At 41.9% G+C, this 20421-nt stretch overlaps 1 protein-coding gene across 1 annotated transcript; it reads left to right on the top strand.

Annotated features, from left to right (window-relative positions):
- The first annotated feature begins 626 nt into the window (after window positions 1-626).
- Window positions 627-18442, top strand: pomgnt2 (protein O-linked mannose N-acetylglucosaminyltransferase 2 (beta 1,4-)). Its single transcript, XM_041942881.1, has 2 exons — window positions 627-847; window positions 14702-18442. The coding sequence occupies exon 2, from the start codon at window positions 14790-14792 to the stop codon at window positions 16596-16598; it is 1809 nt and encodes a 602-aa protein (XP_041798815.1). The 5' UTR covers window positions 627-847; window positions 14702-14789; the 3' UTR covers window positions 16599-18442.
- The last annotated feature ends 1979 nt before the right edge of the window (window positions 18443-20421 follow it).

Here is a 20421-nt window from a genome sequence, read left to right as displayed (position 1 = left end):
TTGAATCCTGGATATGTGCAATGCCTTTGAATTTTCATTTTCATTTCATTTTGCATTCTACAAACATGCTCTCTCTGTAGAGACCTTTATCCTTTATAATCAAAGCATGAGTGTCTCCATGATATACACATTCCCTATAGCAGAAACATTAATGAAGGTCATCCATTTGTTTCTCCTACTGAGACAAGTCAAAATGTCTGCTTTGAAAGAGGCCTATGGTGACAAGCTCTTTTCTTTGAATATAAACAAATACCTCACTTAGCTTTTAATTTTATATTATGTGTCACTGGATGGACAGATTCTGTCTGTACTGGATACTTTTAGTTTTGTACAACATACTTTTACTCCACTACAGGATTATTTTTTACATTGTGGTATTGCTAATGTTACTTAAATAACGTGCATCAATACTTCTTTGACGAGTGTATCAAATAAAATATGCACAAGATGCAATAATTATCAATTGCACATGTGACATTTGGAGAGGTGTAGTGCCATCGCGAGATCTGAGCGCGGGATTTCCCTCGGCGGTAGGTGGAGACTGGACTCAGCACAGTGGAATCGGTATCCATGCAGCTGCTCTCTCTCCGCCTTTCTGACAGCTAGGCTAGCTCGTAAACAACACCAGAAAGCCCCGGCTGTGTCTCGGAGAATGTAATGACTGAACACGCCGTTGTTTTTACCAATAGACCCAGTATCCGCCGGTCCTCTTCTTTTCATTTCCACTACAGCTTGTGTTCCTGCTCAGGACCGTCTCTGCAATGCACTGAGGCACAGATGCTGCCTAAATGAGCTAACCTCTCAACTGTCTTCAAAGACAAAAGCAACATTTTCACTGAGACCTCAGGTAAGAGTTGCTGCACAGATACGGGGTTTTGGCTTGTTTTCTCGCACCACAAAAAAGGGCTTGTACGGGTCGAATTGGCTCAGCCTGACTGTCACGGGCTTTGCCTGTGCAGGTGTTTGTATATCTCAGAGATGAGTGTCCGCCGGCTGCAACCTCGGAAGAGAAGAGAAGCTTCCAGCTCACAGAGACTGTTACAGTTCAACAGATGCGTTTAGATGTGTGTATAAATACACCAAACTGAGTCATTTATTAAATATATAACTGATGCACATGTCCTTTGACTTCTTAAGTGCTGTGAGTATCGTACACCTCCAACAATATCATTAAAAACAGACTACTTCAGATGAATGTAAGATTTAAGGACTGAATGAGTGTTTGCCAGCAGAGCGAGAAACTGTTTTTCCAGTGTCCAAGTCTGTATTTTTAAATGGATATGCACACATTATTTTCATAATTTTCAACACAGTTGGCATTTTCACCATATTCACAACTACTATAGACATGCAACACTGTAAGCAGGTATGGGGTAGTTTTAAATGGGTGAGTTAAAGCTGACCTCTAGTCAGTGATTATTTAAGACAAACCTTCATAAGGACAACAGTGTTCTTCATAGAGAAAAGAAATAAATCACAATTTATCCCACACCTTTTTATATTCGTCATGTGATAATAGTGCCTACCAGTAGAATTTACTTTTGAAATGTAATAAGTTACAGATTACTAGTTATCCTGTCAAACATGCCGTAGGTAATGTCACCGCTTCAATAGTTTAATCAAAATGATGTAACTTGCTACATTTGATTACTTTTCTAACAAGTGTTTAAATAAAGCTGAAAAGTAACATACATTTAAACCTGGCTGTGAAAACCTCACACCAGTAGCTAAATCATGTCTTAAACACATGAATAGCATGGTGCAGCAGGAGGTGCCTCATTTTCTGAGACTGATTGTGGACGGAGAGACAGCTCCGTGTTAGCCATTCTACCCTTGATAGTGTTGTGCTCAAATCTGCTGTGTCTGTCAGTAATGTAATGATAAGGGTTAGTAATTGCTCGGCTCAGTGTGCTGCGTTGTAACTGAACAGTTTTAGGGTTACAGGCTGACAGGTTTATCTTTGGTGACCATAGGTCTTCTTGTCTGTTCCACCATAATGACACCAATGCTTTGAAAATTAAAATATCATAATGCTGCATGCGTGATATTTAAGGTCCATCAAGTCCACGATGAGACATTATTTCATGTGGCTGGAGTTTCTTATGTGCTTGAGAGGGCTATCTGACTCACATAGGATCTACAGGAAAACACCCGGAAATCTCCTGAAATTAGAATATCACTTGATATTGATGTGGTTTATTTTTATCCCTCTGCCACTCAAATGTGGGTCTTGACCCCAAAATTCAAAATGACGGAGTCATACGAGGCCTTGATGTATACTTGATTCTAGATTTTGATTGGCTGCACTGACTCAGGTTAGGATGTAATAGCGTTAAGTTAATTGGAAGTCTCTTCACATCTTGGTTGCATCACCACATGCAATTTGATGTAATTTGTCAATTTCTTTAGTGTTCCTTGTCCTTTTTTTGTCTGAAATGAGTGGAGACGTTCAACATGCTCTCGTGTTGCAGACCCGGAGCTCTCCCCATTATACTGTCACTTTGATCTGCATTTCTGCTCTTGTCTTTGGGAAAAATTCAAAGCCATTCTTTGCAACTTTTCACAAAACTGAAATGCTGACTTGAGCAGGAACAGATGAGGTTGGATCACCCTCTGTGAATACTCTTGCATTTTCAAAGGGAAAATACGCTTGCAGTCTTGTTTCTAAAATAACTGATATTCGTGTATTTCCACATCCCCTAACTGTGAGCAGAACTGACTTGCATGGCTTTTCAAAAGTGTCATAGTGGATGCATTTGCACACAGTATGGGGTTCAGTACTTTTTAGAAAACAGCTTATGCATTGAGGTAAGTCTCAAAACATACTGCAGAGGTGCGTATAAACATCTCTGACGAGAGAGATTTCTACCATAAAAAGCCTTTTTAGGCAATCACACTACAAGGGGTTTGTGGGGGAGCTGATGTGCATGCACCTAAAGTCTACAGTCCTCTATGTCAGACAAATGCAAGGCAGGATTTGTAGCACAACGACCTCAATAAGGAACAAAAATACTTTTTTGGAGTTTGAAATTGCACCCTCTGGTGCACATGTGAGTGCTCTGTACTGTAAGATGTCTGTTAGCCCTATCTGGGACTGTCTCATCCACTGAGTGGGAGACTGTCCTGGGTGGAAAGGGAAGTGGCTGTGCACTGATCTTTAACTGAGCTGGGGAAGTTGGCCAGATATGCATTTGCAAAATAAACCAGTATTGTTGGCTTGTTGTTGCCTCTTCTCGCCACTGGGGGAAAAAGAGCATCCCCTACAATGGTTCTTGCCAACCATCAAGTACCAGGGGGTGTTTTCTGCCCTCTGGCTTAGGGTGCAGTAATGAGCCAATTATAGCTTAGGGTGCCAAAGAAGAAAAAAAAAAAACACAAGAAAAGTTAAACTACACAACGGTATGATTTATGCTTTGTCTGAAGTGCTCTTATATGGTATTTTTCAGTTGTATTTGAAAAAATACATCATGGATTAAGACCTAGTGGTTGGTCTGCCGTATGAAAGTCTAGTTAACTTCCCTAAGCTTGTCTATAGGAACCATGCGGGTCTCCCACACAGTGGAGGAACATGGCTAGACGTCTGCATAAGGCCTATGCAGATTCACAAATGTGTAGACACTTAACTCTCGGGCTGCTTGATTATGGCAAAAAATCTTGATTATTTTGGTCAGTATTGAGATCCTGGTTATTTAACACGGTTACTCGTTGACTTAAATGAAAAAGCAAAAAAACATCTTTTCCAAATGTAATGAACTTACTGAAAACCCAAAAAATAATGTCTTACGATAACTTTAATATACACAATAGTAGTTATATAATATATATAATAAATGTAAAGAATTACTTGATATATAATGTGTATAGTATAGTATAGCGTTATTTTTATTTGCCATATAAAACATGAGAAAAGATTGCAGAACTCATCCTTTTCGAGTGCTCCAAGCACCAGTACCATAACAGCACAGACAGTCGTGCATCAAAATCAAAGCAGCTGCTGGCTCGACCGGGCTTTTGCAAATGACGGCTCACTTGACCACTGTGGCCTGAACTAGACTTGCAGCAGCCTTGCCGAGAGAACCGCTGTAAAGGAAAGGGGTGCGTTTTATAACACAAGACAGTACAAGAGTGTAACAGTGAAACAGAAACAGCATGCAGCACCGTGATCGTTTATCGTACACAAAAGTGTAATTGAAAATCACATTGACTATGCCCCTAAATGTAGTTTAGGCTCAAGCAAAATCTGTTATTTTGCAAAGATATTCAAAACAGGTGTAATTTAACTGAATTCAACTGAACTCTCAGCTGTTGTGAATTATGTAGGTTGTAATTTGGAGTCTTTTTCAAAGTAAGCTTTTGAGCTTGCACTGTCTAAAGATTCAGGTTTCTGACTGACTTAATATTTTATTTGGCCTGTCTGAAGTATCGGGGACAAGGAGAACACAATTGTCAGAGGCTTCATCCACATAAGAAACTCTGTCTCTGCCTGCAAAGGTGGCATTAATTCTTTACCCATTTTAATCTCCTCAAACCTCACTGATGCCCTGTAGTGTAAGTCATTACAAACTTATGCTGTTCAGCCGAACCCTCAGAACTTGATTTTTAATTCTAGTGGAGATATTGGATTACCTCAATATCTGGAAAACCAAATTATACTTAATTATACCACATCCGCTTGGCCTTGAGGGTCTGTGTGCTGTAAATTTAGTCAAAAAATGTTTGGCTGGCTGTATCTTTTTTTGCTCTTCGGAACAGACCAGCAGAGTGATGTGGAGTGAAGTGTGAAGTGTTTTTGTACACAAACGCCTCACAGTAGCTAGCAGGTAGCTCTGCAGTTGAGCTTGACTCACCAACTTAAAGGTTTAAGCACGTGATGGTATCATTTTAAGCTTCTAATCTTTGAAGATTCAGAGCTGTGAAGCAGCTCATCCTGTCAGCAGGTGTCATCAGACTAATATCAAACCATTGCCTTCAGGGTCTGTGTGAAATTCCGTCATGTCTGCAGACATGGAACTGTATGCCAGACAAACAAACATGTGCAAACATGTCAATGTATGCAGACACTTCCTGTGTTATAAGCAGAGTATGTCTGCCCTTTAAAGGTAGTTATGTGCCAGGGGATGCTCAGCTTTTGCCCTGACACTGTGTCCCACTGTGACACAAATTTTAACAAGATGAAAATCCTTCTGAGGTCTCAGGTTACCAAAGTTTCCAAAACTGATGGGGCAGCAGCTTCAGCTTGAGCATTTGCAAATATCTTCAAGAGCACATCCAGCCTTGGTATTCTATTTCTGTCCCTTTCTGGAATATTGCCTGTTGTCCTGGGGCAGTGCTGAAGTGCTTTGCTGCAGTGTTTTTAGAGGATGTCCTTCTCACTTTGTTCTTCTTTGTCTGTCTATCACTTCCACACAAACACACACACACGCAGTCTGCAGATTGTCCACATCAGCCTCTGTTTCTCTTGTGTCCCCTGGGAGAAGAGACAGCACAACAGTACAGTGTTGGGCTAATGTCTGCCGTATTTCACAAGGCATAGTGGGTCGCTGTTAGTGAATGATATAGAGAAGGACGAAAATGTTATTAAGTAGCGGGCTATCAATCAGGTGAGTAATTAGTCTCAGTTTGGAACAGGCGAGTAGTCAGACATGTGATGTGTCTAACACAGACCAGGGGCATTTTCTGACACTCACTGCCAGTCATTATGAAGCAGCCAGCTTATTTTTCACCACTAGACTGGATGGCATTGCGCTGCATTTATGTAACAGAACAATATGTGTGTGTTTGTGTGTGTGTGCGCGTGCACGCTTATCTGTCCAAATGTGTTTGAGAAAGAGATACAAAGTGAGAGAAAGGGTATGAGACTTGTCTTTGTACAGCCAGATAATGGCTGCTGGGCCATTAATTCTCCCTAGTGCCACACTGAGCTCCAAGCAGCTTGATCCAACCTGACAGGCCACATTTGGTCCAGGAATAAAGATGACAGCAAATAAGGACGCATCATCACGGCCAGAAGAGATCAGCAATCAAGTGGCCGAAGGGGAAAGAAAGGCAGGTAGAGGGAGGGAGAAAGGCCAGAAGTGATACTGCCGATGTTCTTCTCTTCTTTTTAAACTCCTCTTTTGAAGAGGCCTGTCGGGGCTCTCCACGTTGATTTAGAAGGGGAAGAAATGGGGCAAGAATTGTAGAGAAAGAGAAGAGACTAACTCCCAAAGAGGGGGGGTCGATGAGTTGCCAGGAATGATGAACACCAGGGGCCAAATGAGCTGCCACAGCACAGGGCTACCGCCGCAGCTCCCCTCCCATAGCCCCCTTAGCTGTGGCTTTCCAGGACTCTCATTAAAATGCATTAGACTTTCCAGGCTGCCCCACACCGCCGTCCACATCATCATTGGGGTGCTTATCATCTCCAGAGCAAACAGATATGCTAACCAGTAACACAGGGGAAGCCGGAGCTTCAGTGTCAGCCTGGAAGGTAGCACTAAGGGAGCGGTGACTGACAGACAGTTTATGAGGAGGTGGGGTGGTCTTAAACCAGTTTAATTAAAGATGATGAGGAATGAATTGGTCAAGGAGACATGGCAGTTACAGGTCAGCGGAAAGCACCCACTGCAGAGGAGTTTATACTGATATGGAGTAAATCATGAGCCTGAAGGAGCTTTCGCAGGAAGCTGCTATACTGCTGCATCCACCGCCCAGAGATGATGGTGTTCTGTATTTTTAATGTGCATCAGTGGGCTACAACTTCACCTCTGAGGCTATAACAACAGCTCATACTATATTCTACTTACTGCTGCTATCTATCTACTGTAATCTCATCATGGTTTGTAGACTGTTGTGAGATACACTGTCTGTCAGTCACCACTCTGTCAGCGCTGCCTTCGAGGCTGACACTTTGTTAACTGGCTTCCTAACTGACTATTGCAGCTTGTAAATATCTGGGAGCGCTGCTGTGACTGACTAGTGCTGGCATGCTCCCAGCTAGACAGTTTGTTAGTGGTTAACAATGAAGTGTGTTTGTGCCACCTCTTTGTTTTGGGCCGTACAAAAGAGGAGTGCTGAAAGTACGATAGTACTCTTGTCTGTGCTGGACACTCCCTGTCACATTCACCCTGCCCTGCCACCATCCCCTACCTCAGCTGGAGGTCTGCTGCTGGAGGGCACAGCAGCCAGAAAACTATGCAGTGAGTGTTTCTATGATGGCATGACTCCAATCTCTCAGCTACCTAAACTACTTACAACTATAAAATGAGTGAATTAATAAAGCATGAATTAGTCATTTGCTGAATCATGCTTCAAGTCTGACCTTTTTACTCACCTTAAATGTACTCACCTCAGAGTTATTCTGAACTGATTTCATTGGATGGTGTTTTCAGAATAGCCACCATGTTTTTCCAGTTCAAAAATCTGATGCAAACCTTAACGGCAGGGTAGACGGTGGGGCGTTTGTCCGATCAGGGTTAGAAAGGGTTCACGTTAGGAAACCGTGCTCCTCTCGCATGTCTGTGTGGGGGTTCGCAAGTCTTCCAAATGATACCGATCTCAAACAGATCCCTCTTGAGCCTTGTACACATACAGTGGATAGACAGACGGAATGGCCTTTGGATTATCAATATTTAGATTTGCTGGTGCTGCAGATTTGTATTTCCAGATTTGTAACTAACTGATACTGCTAGCTAATGTTACAGTTCACGCAAGGAGGATGCTATTAATGTTTACACCCCCACACTGTGACGAGCATGAGCCTCTCGTCCAGGAGAGGAGATGCATTCTTTCCTAGCATGCAGTGATACTGTTGGCGGGTGTAGTTCGGTATTTTTTTGGCGCCTTGGGCCACACAAGCTGAGTACCATCTAGTGCCATTATATTGGAGAGAAGGTGGACATCTTTACAGCCCCTATCTCCAGAACTGTAGAACTCTTACCAAAACTATCTAGATGGATACATAGCACTACAGTCAAGAGGAAAAAATAAGATTTTTTGATTTTGGGCTGAACTGTCCCTTTAAGGCAGCAGTACTAGTCTTAGCTGGTTTCTACAGTGATGTGGGACTGGAAGGAGGCTGTCAGGAGCAAATGTCTAATGAAAGCAGTGCTCTTTCAGTATAATGATGCCATTATGTAGTGTGAGCCTGTAGATTTTATGCAAAGGACACGGTAATTGCATTCATCGTTGACCTGTTTTTGCATTTTCATCATTTTGCCATACGTCATACCTCAAGCATAAATTCATCTGTGCATGGGACCAAAATGACCTGTATTGTGCTTGATTTTACTTTGGGGTTAGCGCTCTGGAAGAAATCGAATGCACTTTTAAGCACACACATTAATTTTGCTCCAAAATCTGTTGTTTCTCTCACTCAGAAAGTAATTTTTTTTTCATTGCTATATGTATGCATGCTATTCCATGCATACTTTCATGCAGTGGAGGAAAACTATTCTACATGTAGGCGGACTGCCTCAAGGTTCATTGGGCAGAGAAATCCAACTGCAAAAGTGCTGATGTACAAAAAGTTCTAACTTGCCTGGCTTGAGAACCAGTGTGTGATGTACAATGGTGTGTAGTGGAGTCTGCACAGTTCTGGTTTTTAATTTTTATTTGAATATTAAGAACATTTGTGTCAAAACTCGTGCATACATTTCATCATAATTAAATCAGCCTCTGACTACCCCCTACCCTTGCATTTATTAAATCTCTTGTAATTATTTGCCTGTTAGAAAATGATAGTCAGTACAAAGTCAAATGTTGATGTAACTAGGCTAACAGGGGGCTGAGAGGGCTGTTGTTACTGGCTCACACAGCTGTTGTTCTACAACCAGGGCTGCGATGACTTTAGAAAGAGTAGATCCGGATCTTGACTTGGGATCATTTATTTGATTACTGAAGTGCCCATCATTAAAGGCATAGTTCAGATTATTTTTTGCATGTTGCTGTATGTGGTATATTTGTCAGTGTATTACCTGCACTAGATGGCTGTTGGATGCTGTGGATTAGGTTCAGCAGCAAAACATAATTTAGCCAACAAAAAAAGGCTGACCTAAAAAATCAATATCAATTTAAGTGTATGCTATGTTTAGACTGAAGCTGTTAATAACTCTCTCTCTCTCCAAAGCCACGGCCCAAACCAGACTCCTTTGACAAAAACAGTAATTTTACAGGCGTTTCAGGTCTACTGCTGCCTCAATCGGTTAGTTAGTTAGTGTTATTGTGCGACTTTGGTGAATCCTAACTAACCCTTTAAAACTCAGAGCAGCATCCTATATCGTCACTGATACACTTAAAATATGCCAGTTGTGAATTATTGGTGGGAATACTGGAGTAATCCGATTCACTGCTCATTGTAAACATGAGTTTACACCAGGTAAACGTGTTCTCTGATCATCTGTCTTAACCTAATTTCCCCAAATAACCTGATTTCTTGTTTGCATGCAGAGGCAGTGAGAGAGAGCATGCACTTGTCGGCAAACAACCAAGGTCGAATGAGTGAGAGAAGTAAACGCAGGGTTGGGTGATGTTTCAGTATTATGTTTGGCAGTAATGTATGTGGAACGGCAGCTGCAGACCATTTAGTCTCTGAATGGTGATGACCAGCGATTAACCCGTAACAGTAGTAATGAATCGGGTCAAACTCCGGTCCAGAAGACCTGCATCACACAGGCCGTGTTGGCAGAGGGTGACGTCTGGAGATATTTTGGGAGCTCAGAGGAGAAATTGCTTATTTCAAATGGAAGAAGCTTCAGACTGGAGCGATCTGGACACAGATTCAGTGGGTTACTTAATGGCATGCACACTCAGAAATAGAATATGGATATGAGACCATTCCCCAGTGTTAGCATAGCTCATGAGATGGATCTCATCTAACATTTGATTATATTTGAAACTGCTGCGACCTTTTCCTAATTTGAACATTTTTATTCTCGGGCAGTATCTTGGCTCGCTCCTTCACACTGCTGACGAGGTACAAAAGCCACTTGTCTTCAAGGTCAGTTTAAATGACTACACACATGCACACACACACACAGGAAATTGCCCTCATGTTTTAAGCTTCCTTTAGCTCGATTTTAACCTGCATGTTTTAAATAACCAAGCAGAAGCAGAAAACAGCTCACAGTGTCCAGGTCTCTGTTTGTAGCCTGTTAAATGTGGTGATGCAAATTCGTCCTTTGTGCGTGCTGTGGTGTCTTGCAGGGGCTTTGACATTTCGAAGCTTTCGGTTGCTTGGCTCGGGCAAATTGCAGAGGGCATTCACATGCGTCCCTGTGGGAGCCAGTGTGCAGTGAGAGGGATTAAGCAGCACTGCTGGCACTGTTAGCCTCACGCTGCCCTTGTCCTTGTGGACTGAAGCAGCATGCAGGATGCCTGCCTAATGTTGGTCTCACTAGCAGCCTCCTCTTCACACTTGATTTCACTTTACTTTGGCTGCTGTGTCAGCATCAAGGCGGTCCCACAGAATATGGTGTCGGTGATGCTTTGATTCGCATTTGCTGTCCATGACATTTTGTCTTGGGAAATAACATACGCTTTCTTTATCGGCTCATTACGCAGCGAGTGATTCTTGAGGAAGTCTTTTTTTGCTGCTCTTCATGACCCGCAGTGCATTTATTTGCTTATAAACATTGGATTTTCTTGCTGCTTGCATTTGCTTTAAACATTTTTTTATGTAACAATAGCTAGCGACTATACCCTTACTGTGTTTCTGTGGCCATGGTCATGCCAAGGCGAGTGGGTGTTCTTGTATAAAGTGGAAAAGTAACAGGGTCAGCTGCATGCAGCTCTGTGCCTGGTCTGTCTTACCCATCATGTAAACGAGGTGGCTAAAAACACATCAGATAGAGGAAAAAGAGGGTCTTTGTCTCTTTTTTCACATTTATAGCATGTCCAATTTAAAAGGAGACCAAAAGCGGTCTGTATCTCTCTGACATTTCCTATAGCTGTTTTAAAATCTTGAAAGCTTGACCCGGTCCAGCACAGAGCTGCAGCAATTAGTCAGTTAATCAATTACCCAACTGCCAGAAAATTAATCTGCAACTGTCTTCACAGTTGATTAATCATTTTAGTCATTTTTTAAACCAAAATGCCAGACTTCTCAAATGACATGGTTTGCTGCTTCTCACTCTTTTTATGCTTATTTATATTTAGTAATTTGAATAGCGACTTTCGAGAACCTGACCTTGGACTCTGTAAAAATCCATTTTTCACCTTTTTATAAACAAACCAATCCATTGATAATGAACAAATCCTCAGACATGCATGTTAACTATTTAGCACTACAGGTTAGCACTAGTACAAAAACACCCTGGCACAGTGGTAAAAAATGTAAGTAATGACAAACATCAATTTCCAACCTTCAGTTCCATCATTTTAAATGTAAAACAGTAAAAGATAGAAAGTACACTGTACATGTTCAGAGGTGAGCCATACATTGTTTAGAAGAGGGCGTCCTCTGACCTTATTGATATTGAACTTGTCACAGTAGGAAAAGCTCAGATGTTACTAATAAAATGAACAGCAGCTCTTCTGAAGTGTCCCAGTAAGCTGTGACAGTCCGCCAGCAGAATCCCAGAGCTGAAGCAGCTAAATGGAATTTAACCATCATTCATTTTATTATTTATGCCTGTGGTTGTCCTATTTCCTTTGAAGAAAATAAAAAACCTTGCACCTTACTTGCCTATAACGTGACAGCCTGACCCTGAGCACTGCAAGTCTAATGAGAGACTCTCCCTGTTTGTTGCTTGTGATTGTGTGTTCTGTTTCCCTGGTCTGGGGAAAACGAGGTGGACTCACCTGTAGCCGCAGCACTGGACTCTGTATCATGCATGTGACACAATGTCCTGCTATGAGGGCTGCAGGTGTCCTGTTCTGACTTTGGCTCTGCTGCTCATCTAATGTCAACCAGAGCGGACAAAGATCCCAAAATGTTCCGCAGTCAAAAACAACAAATCAACCAATTCAGCCTCCTGGGATTATATTAGTATGACACAACTCAACATCTCTGCTGTTGTTCCTCTGGCATTTCTCCCCAGCTGTTCACTGTTAACAAGTCAGCACTGACAAGCCACTGCCAACTTCCTGCACAGTCTCCAAAACACTAAATCAAAAGACTTACCCCAACAATTAGCTTCAGCAAAATCTGTCAGATGTGTTGGTGGGCCTCATCTGTTGTGTCTTTTTTAAGCTTTATCAACAAAAATAACTCTTGCCTAGCTAGACATGTCTTTTAGTTCAATACCCATGACACCCTGCTAAGATATTTAGAAAAACATGAACTTTTGTATCATTATTTGTAAAACAAAAATATGAATCATTTTTTGGCCATACTCTATTAACCGACACATATTCACCATTAGCTAGTTGCTTATTAGCATGTATATTAGTGGAATATTGACTTTTTATTAGTCATTATAAAAGGCTTATTAATGCCTTATTCTGTGAGTTAAAGGATAACTTTTGTTTTTTACAACAACTTCCTTACTCTCTATCAATAAGCAGCAATTGTGAGGTTATTGTGGAAGTTTAATGGCCTAATAGTTGCAGAATATGGTCATGCAGAAAAATGAGAATGATAATAAGAATTTTAATGACTAATAAGTAGTCAAAATGCTACTAATATGCATGCTAATAAGAAACTAGTTATTGATGAATATGTGGAGCTTAATATAAAGTGTTTGAAAGTGCTTTTGTAAAGCCTCGCATGTAAATAAGTTTTGCTGCTCCTGTGTTCCTTCTTTCTCCAACGTAGACATCATCCATTTCTCACCTCGTCTATGACCAGTCCTCCTGCAGTACAGCGCTACATGCACCTCACACAAACAGTATGCTAGTATGTTGTTTCAAAGCACCTAAAGTCTATCATGGTCATTTTTAAGCAGCAACTGCCACTGCGGGTGGTTAGTTTTCTGGGCCCCTAATCCCACAGTCAGTGACAGCTACTTAAACATTGAACTCACATTAAATTGTAGAGAAAGTCATATTTACCCATCAATCTACCCAACTAACCCACTGTCCTACCTAACAAAACCTATACCTTGTACATCACACGATGCTAACATTGTACTATTATTAGTATTATATTAGTATCACAATATGTGTAGCTATTTTTGCAGTGTATGCTATAAAATGCATAATTCTAAATCAGCAGTTCTGCCCTGTATATCTTCTATTTTGTGCCTATTTTAAAATTCTGAACATTACTTGTTAATTGTAATTGTACTACACTATGTGCCTCTGTAGTTTTCCCCCTGAGACACATAAAATCAATTGAATTGAACTGAACTGAACTGAAGTTAAGATGCAAACCGCTCAGTTAGATAGTTTTAATCTTAGAGTAGACAGTAGAAGTAAGACCTACTGTCCTCAAACGCGTTTGAAGATTGTGTGTTTTCAGTTGACGTTGTTCGGAGCAGCTGAACATAGCTCCATTTTGAGCCGCCCATGTTGTGCCTGTGTATATTCACTGAGTTTGATCACAAAGAGTGACCCTGACATATTGCACTCGCAGGGATGTCAAAAATAGCCCAGGGACTATGCTCGGCTCCTGCAGAACAGAGACAGTGCGCAAGAAACCGGAGGAGGAGCGGAGAAAGAAAGAGCGTGACAACTAAGGAGCAAAGTAGCATGTGCAAATTGTGTAGGACAGTAACTGAAACAGTGTACAAGATAAAGGGGAGTATTAGGAAAAAGTTACAGCAGAAACAGAAATATATTTAGCTAGGGATTATTACTGACCCAAGAGAGAGTCAAACAGAAAGAAAAAAATGAGTTTTGACATGTTTCCTGTCTAGGCTTGCGTCAGCATGTCTACTTGTATGAATTTGTGCTGTGTGTGTGTGTGTGTGTGTGAGGGTGCATGTGTGTGTGTTCACCTAGACTCATGTCTTAGTTTAGTTTGACCTGATTTAATTTACTTTCTGCCAGAAGGCCAGTTTCAGAGAGGGAAAGAGTGAATCCCTGAATCCCTTTTGTGACATACAGTATTGGATGTCATACCAAAGCACAGACTTTAGGTCATCCCTCTCCCTCTCTCAGCTGTGCGTTGGCGCAAGTTGATATGTGCATGCATCTCAAGCACTCTGAAAAGTGAGGAATAAAATGGCAAGAAATGAATTCATGTGCAACCTTTGTCGTAAGGTAGTGAGGCTAGCCCTCAGATGGGTATTTAGCATGCAAGTTGCCTCGTGTTTGCAGGCAGCTGCTGGCCGTTAACCGTTGGTTTGATTTAGAGTCTCTCAATGACTCACTTGTTCTCTCAGTATGCAGATGAGTAGAGTTGAGAGCAATAGTCTTGTTCTTTTCTCTGTGCCTCCTCACAGCATAATTTGTCTCGACATATCCAGGGAGGGTGACAGGTGATGTAAGGTTAGGAAAATGTCTCATTTGTGTTCGCCAAGGTAAACAACCACAATTCCCAAAGGTGAAAGCTGAAACCTGCTCTGATGAATCACTGGATTGTATCGCTTACATAAGGAGTACTGCAGTATTATAGACTTGACTATTGATTTGTTTATTATATCAGTGCTCTTTTGTGTCTGCTGCACTGGTTATCACGTCTTCCGGCTTTTTGCTGTGTTTTTAGATTTCTTCTTTAAACTTATGTCCTTTCTTCTTTTCCCTTTCGTGCTTTCTCCCTCACCTTTCCTATCCTCCTCCTTCCCCCCTCTGGTCAACCCCTGCTTCACCCTTTGTTGCCTCCTCTTCTCCCTCTCCTAAGTCGTTGCCCGGCGGCGGATGTCTCGTCGCCTGTCTCTGAGGTTGGAGGCCGGTTGGAGTCGGGAGGCGGGTCCTCAGCAGCAGCAGTGATGCGGGCTTCAGTGGCAGGCTGCAGGATGAGCGTGGGTGCGCTCCTTAACGGGCTGCTGGTCTCTGTAGTTGCAGCTCTGCTTTGGAAGTATTCCAAGCTGAGTGAGCATGCTGCCCTGCTGGAGGAAGAACTGCATCTCACACGGCAGTCCCAGGAGCTCTCACAGGCCCGTATCGACTACCATGTTGCCCTACAGGCTCTTCAGGAACACGGCACACGCATGGTCTGCACTGGCAAGATGCACACCGACCGCATCTGCCGCTTTGACTACCTGTGCTACTGCTCCGAGGCAGAGGAGTTTGTGTTCTTCCACTCCAATTCTTCTGTCATGTTGCCTAACCTGGGGTCGAGGCGCTTCCAACCTGCCCTGCTGGATTTGTCCTCAGTAGAGGATCACAACACCCAATACTTCAACTTTTTAGAGCTACCAGCTGCTACTTTAAAATTTATGCCCAAGCCTGTGTTTGTGCCAGATGTGACGCTGATCCTAAACCGGTTTAATCCAGACAACCTAATGCATGTGTTTCACGATGACCTGCTCCCAGCCTTCTATACTATGAAACAGTATTCAGATTTAGATGATGAAGCTCGTTTGGTTTTTATGGAGGGCTGGGGTGAAGGGCCACACTTTGACCTCTACCGACTTCTCAGCAGCAAGCAGCCACTCCTTAAAGAACAGCTTAGGAACTTTGGCAAGCTCATGTGTTTTACAAAATCTTACGTTGGCTTGTCCAAGATGACCACCTGGTACCAGTATGGTTTTGTTCAGCCACAGGGCCCCAAAGCCAACATGTTGGTCTCAGGAAATGAGATCCGTCAGTTTGCCAGAGCTCTGATGGAGAAAATGAATATTACAGGGGTGGAGGAGGTGGAGAAGGATGGAGGGAGTGGTGAAGATGATAAGGAGAAAGTGAAGAAGGATGACTACATTGTGGTGTTTAGTCGCTCAACAACGAGGCTGATACTGAATGAAGCAGAGTTAATCATGGCGCTAGCCCAAGAGTTCCAGATGAGAGTGGTCACGGTGTCTCTGGAGGAACAGTCTTTCCCCAGTATAGTCCAGGTGATCAGCGCTGCCACCATGTTGGTCAGTATGCATGGAGCTCAGCTCATCACCTCACTCTTCCTTCCAAGAGGAGCTGTTGTGGTGGAGCTGTTCCCTTTTGCTGTAAACCCAGAGCAGTACACTCCGTATAAAACCCTTGCCTCCCTCCCAGGCATGGACCTTCACTATGTCTCTTGGAGGAACACCAAGGAGGAGAATACCATCACGCATCCAGACAGACCCTGGGAACAAGGGGGCATCGCTCACTTGGAGAAGGAGGAGCAAGAGCGAATACTGTTGAGCAAAGATGTCCCCAGACACCTGTGCTGCCGCAACCCAGAGTGGCTCTTCCGGATCTACCAGGACACTTTGGTAGATATCCCTTCCTTCCTGGAAGTCGTCAAAGAGGGCATGAAGACAAAGCCCAACTTGAAGAAGTCAAAGCCGGCCAACACAGTCCACCCGGGCCGGGTCAGAGAACCCCAGTGTCAAACCTCAGTACAAACCACTAATGAGGCTAAACTCACAGTCTCCTGGCAGATCCCGTGGAATCTGAAATACCTTAAGGTCAGAGAGGTGAAATACGAGGTGTGGATCCAGGAGCAGGGAGAGAACACCTACATGCCTTATATCCTTCCCCAGCAGAACTATACTTTCTCAGAGAACATTAAGCCCTTCACCACCTACCTGGTGTGGGTCAGGTGTATCTTCAACAAGAACCTCCTGGGCCCCTTTGCAGATGTTCTTATGTGCCGGACTTAGTACAAACACCGTGCCAGTTTGTTGCTGTGCAGTTTTACACAAAAGTTCAGTCATGCTTGTTCCAGACAATCAAATTGGAAAAGTGGACCATTCGATTGCAGTCAAAAATGTGATATGGCATATCTCTACAGTCCTAGAGCAGGCTGTTGAACTCTTGCACAGTGATATTTCTTTGGCCAGCACAGAGAATATGGAACAGACTCCTGGATAACTGCGAAGGACCTGCGAAGGACTTGAATTACAGAGTCAGAACTCAGTGGCAACAGCCGTAAATGAGGGGAACAGGGAGATTTCCTGTACCTATGAAAGATACCGGAATTCAAATCAGCAAATTTATTTATGTGCAAAATAATACATAACATGTTTTTTAGTATTAGTCAAAACACTGGTTCTTTACCTTTTACAGTATGCAATATAGCTTTTATGTGGCGAGCAAGAGAGATTTTAGAATAGCAAGATTTTTTATGTTTTCTGACTTGTCCAATGTCTACTGTGTGTGTGATACCTGTGTGGCTTAATTTACCTACCAGTTGTTTAATTACATACACTGTTATTTGCAGAGCCAAAACCAAAGCAACCTTTTCCACATTGTTTCAGCCAGTCATGACTCATGCCATATTACTTTCTCATGTTGTGGATCTCTCATACCTCTAATGTTTGCTAGTATACTCAGAAACCCTGTCTCTAAGGACATTGTGAATTATTTGTTTAAAGAAGTGTCAAGCAAGAGTTCTCACGATTGTTACAGCAATCAATGTTTTTGACCCTGAAAGCAAACATTTGTGTAATTTCTGAATAATTTATGGAGCATGTTGTGATGAAAGACACTGTTTTTAACAGGTCTGTCTTCAAATTGTTCCTTTACATATTATAAATATAACAACAAACAAGAAGTGTTATTTCCACAGTGCCCAGCCACAAATAATTTACATCCATTTTACTGCATAAATAAATAATTTTTCTCTAATTGCCACTAATTACAACTGTAATAATTATAATTTCCTGTGGAGAGTGAATCTATTATGCCAGGCTATAATTAGTGTAAAGCAGTTTCCTTCCTGTAAGCAGCAGAATGGTGCTGGACAGTCAGATTGTACTGCCTTTTCATTAAGATAACAAGGTATCTTGCAGCATAGGATTCCACTGCCTTGTGTAAGACTCTTAATTAAAATAAAGTTCCCAGCTATGCGTCTTTTTACTCTCCTCAGAGTCTTTCTAGCTGGTAAGCCGTCTAATGTTGGATTTTACTTCCAAAACTGGCCGTCAAAGTTGTTTTTGTGTCTTTTGCTAATGAAGTGCTGCTTGTTGATAGCTAGATTGCAAAAATGTATTATTTAGACACTTGGAGGTGTTACTATGTGGTATTAGACATGTAGCAAGAGATGGTTTATGGAATGGCACAAGTTGGACAAAACACTGCCACCAACATATTGTGTTATATTGTACCATTATTAAGATGATGTTATGTACTGTTCTTAGACTTTATATCTGTGACCAGTTCTCTAAACATTACATTACCTTCTTTGTAATGTTTTCACTGCTGGCCATTAGGAAGCTCCTTGTCCCTTACCTGACATCTTAAATTTGCCATACATCCTCTTTCTCTCTTTTTCACCTCACTCATACTTTTTTCCAAAGTTCTCAGATGCAGTTCTGTTTCTTGATGCACGTTTAAGAGATTATTTGAAGCCATTGTTGTGTGTGCCGAATGTGATGGTTTAGATATGTATGTTTGTAGCATTGGTTAGATTTCTGTGTGCCCCTTCCCCACCTCAGTGAAGACATGCTGTATGTGCTGAGTGAAATGAGAGTGTACAAGTCTCTGTTTTTTACATTAGCAAATAGTTGGGAGTTTCTTTTTCAGTAACTGTGATTGAATAAAGAAGCTTATTTCTTATCTGCCTTGTTTCTGCAGTTTATTAATATTAATTATTTATTAATAATTAAACAACAATGCTTAACCCAAAGTCATAAACGTAGTAACAAGCTGAGCAAGAAGAGGAAACAAAGAAAGGGCTAAATAAGAAACATACATAATTAATTAAATGAGATGGTCTCATTACCTTTCATCTTTCCATCAAATGTTACTGTTGGAAGAAAGAACATATCTTTTGCCATAGTGTTAGAGTGGGATTTCTAAGATCCAATTAAATAATCACATAATAATAAGACAGGTTAAATAAATGTGAAACCAAACCAAACCAAGTACAGGTATAGTTTTTTTTTATAATTGTATGGCTAAGCTTAACACAATAGTTGACTTTTTAGCCACATTTTGGAAAATACATTAACTCACTTTCTTTCTTGCACATGAGAAGATTGACACCACTCATATGTTTGTCAGTATGAAAAAAACTAGAGACAGCAACTGGTTAGCCTAGCTTAGCATAAAGACTGGATACAGAGGTAAACAGCTAGCCTGGTTCTGCCCCATGGTAAAGCCACTTCTGAAGCTCACTAATTAACACATTACATATTGTTCGTGTAATACATCCAAAAACTGAGGTGTAAAAATTAATTTAGTTTCACGACCTCATGGAGTCCGCCGCTGGTTGCCTGGCAACTTTACTAAAGGGCGGTTTATTAAAAGAAGTAGCGTCTACAACAGTTTTCTGAGCTCGTCAGAAATCAAACGTGTTAATTGTTGCAAACAGCCGTGGAAAGAAGAGCCGCCATCGAGAGGCGGGAGACAGTGTCCTTTAAATAGAGGGGACGACATGACACGAGCACATGTTCAGACTGTCTCTGCTGGAACGTGTGAGTGACTGATAATTGTGTAAACCCTGGCTCCTTTCTTACCTTCACACGCTTAGCCAATCACAGCATGAAGGTGGTGTAAATGGGGCGGGGGGGCTTCATATTATAAGTAAAGACAAGAGAATGGTGTCGATCTTTTCATCTAATTCTTTGCAAGAAAACAAGTGTATTTTCCAACATGTTGAATTATTCCTTTAACCGTGGTATTTTAGAACAATATCCCAAAAGCTGTGCAAGCAAGTTACAGTGATCAGTTGACACTGTGGTCAAAATGTGACGCTCCAGCGGCCCTAATAGATCCAGGTTCATGGTGCCAACTGGATTCTATGAATTTAATTGACAAGCTGACAATATCAGCTGACATGTAAAGGGCCTGAAGGTGGGCTGCTGAGCTTGAGGCCCTGAAGAGGCTCTGTGTCAGACTCTGATGTGCATATTTACAAACTGATGTGTTTTATCAAATGACCACAGAGCAAATCTGGGTCTCAGGTGGTATTGCAGCATAGAAAAACCGTACACAGGGACCCAGCAGCTAATTGTTTCCGTGGGCCCTCTAGTAGTATGCCACACTGCTCAAGGGAGTTTGGAAGAAGATTTTTGCTTTTATCAATAACTTCTGCACCTTAGAGTAGTTGGGTGGCTTATGGGAAGTTTAAAATAAGTGCTGATTACCCGGACAATGAAAGTTGAAAGTGATTAAAGGTGAACTGAAAGTCACTGTCCAATTATTTTGGTAGGATTGGAAAGCATTTATAACGTGTGTGTCTTTCTGGCTGAAAGCATCTCTGAAACAGAGAGAGGAATCTCAGCAGTGTTGACCTGAATGTACTGTTCAGAATATGAGTGCAGTGTGCTTTTAATAAAAGAGCTGATAACAACTGTGTAAGAGCGTAGTGTGAGTGAAACGCTTTTAATCACCATCATCATTTAATATTAATTTTGCTTAACCGGTTGTTCCTGTTCAGGGACACTGTGGGCTGGAGTTAAGCCCAGTAGAGTCTCCAGTCCAGCTTCGCTTGTACAACCTGATTCCAAAAACAGTTAGACAGCTGTAATAAACAGAAAT

The sequence above is a fragment of the Chelmon rostratus genome, chromosome 8, assembly GCF_017976325.1.
Source record: "Chelmon rostratus isolate fCheRos1 chromosome 8, fCheRos1.pri, whole genome shotgun sequence".
NCBI lineage: Eukaryota > Metazoa > Chordata > Actinopteri > Chaetodontiformes > Chaetodontidae > Chelmon > Chelmon rostratus.
This window is presented reverse-complemented; position numbering and strand designations above follow the sequence as displayed.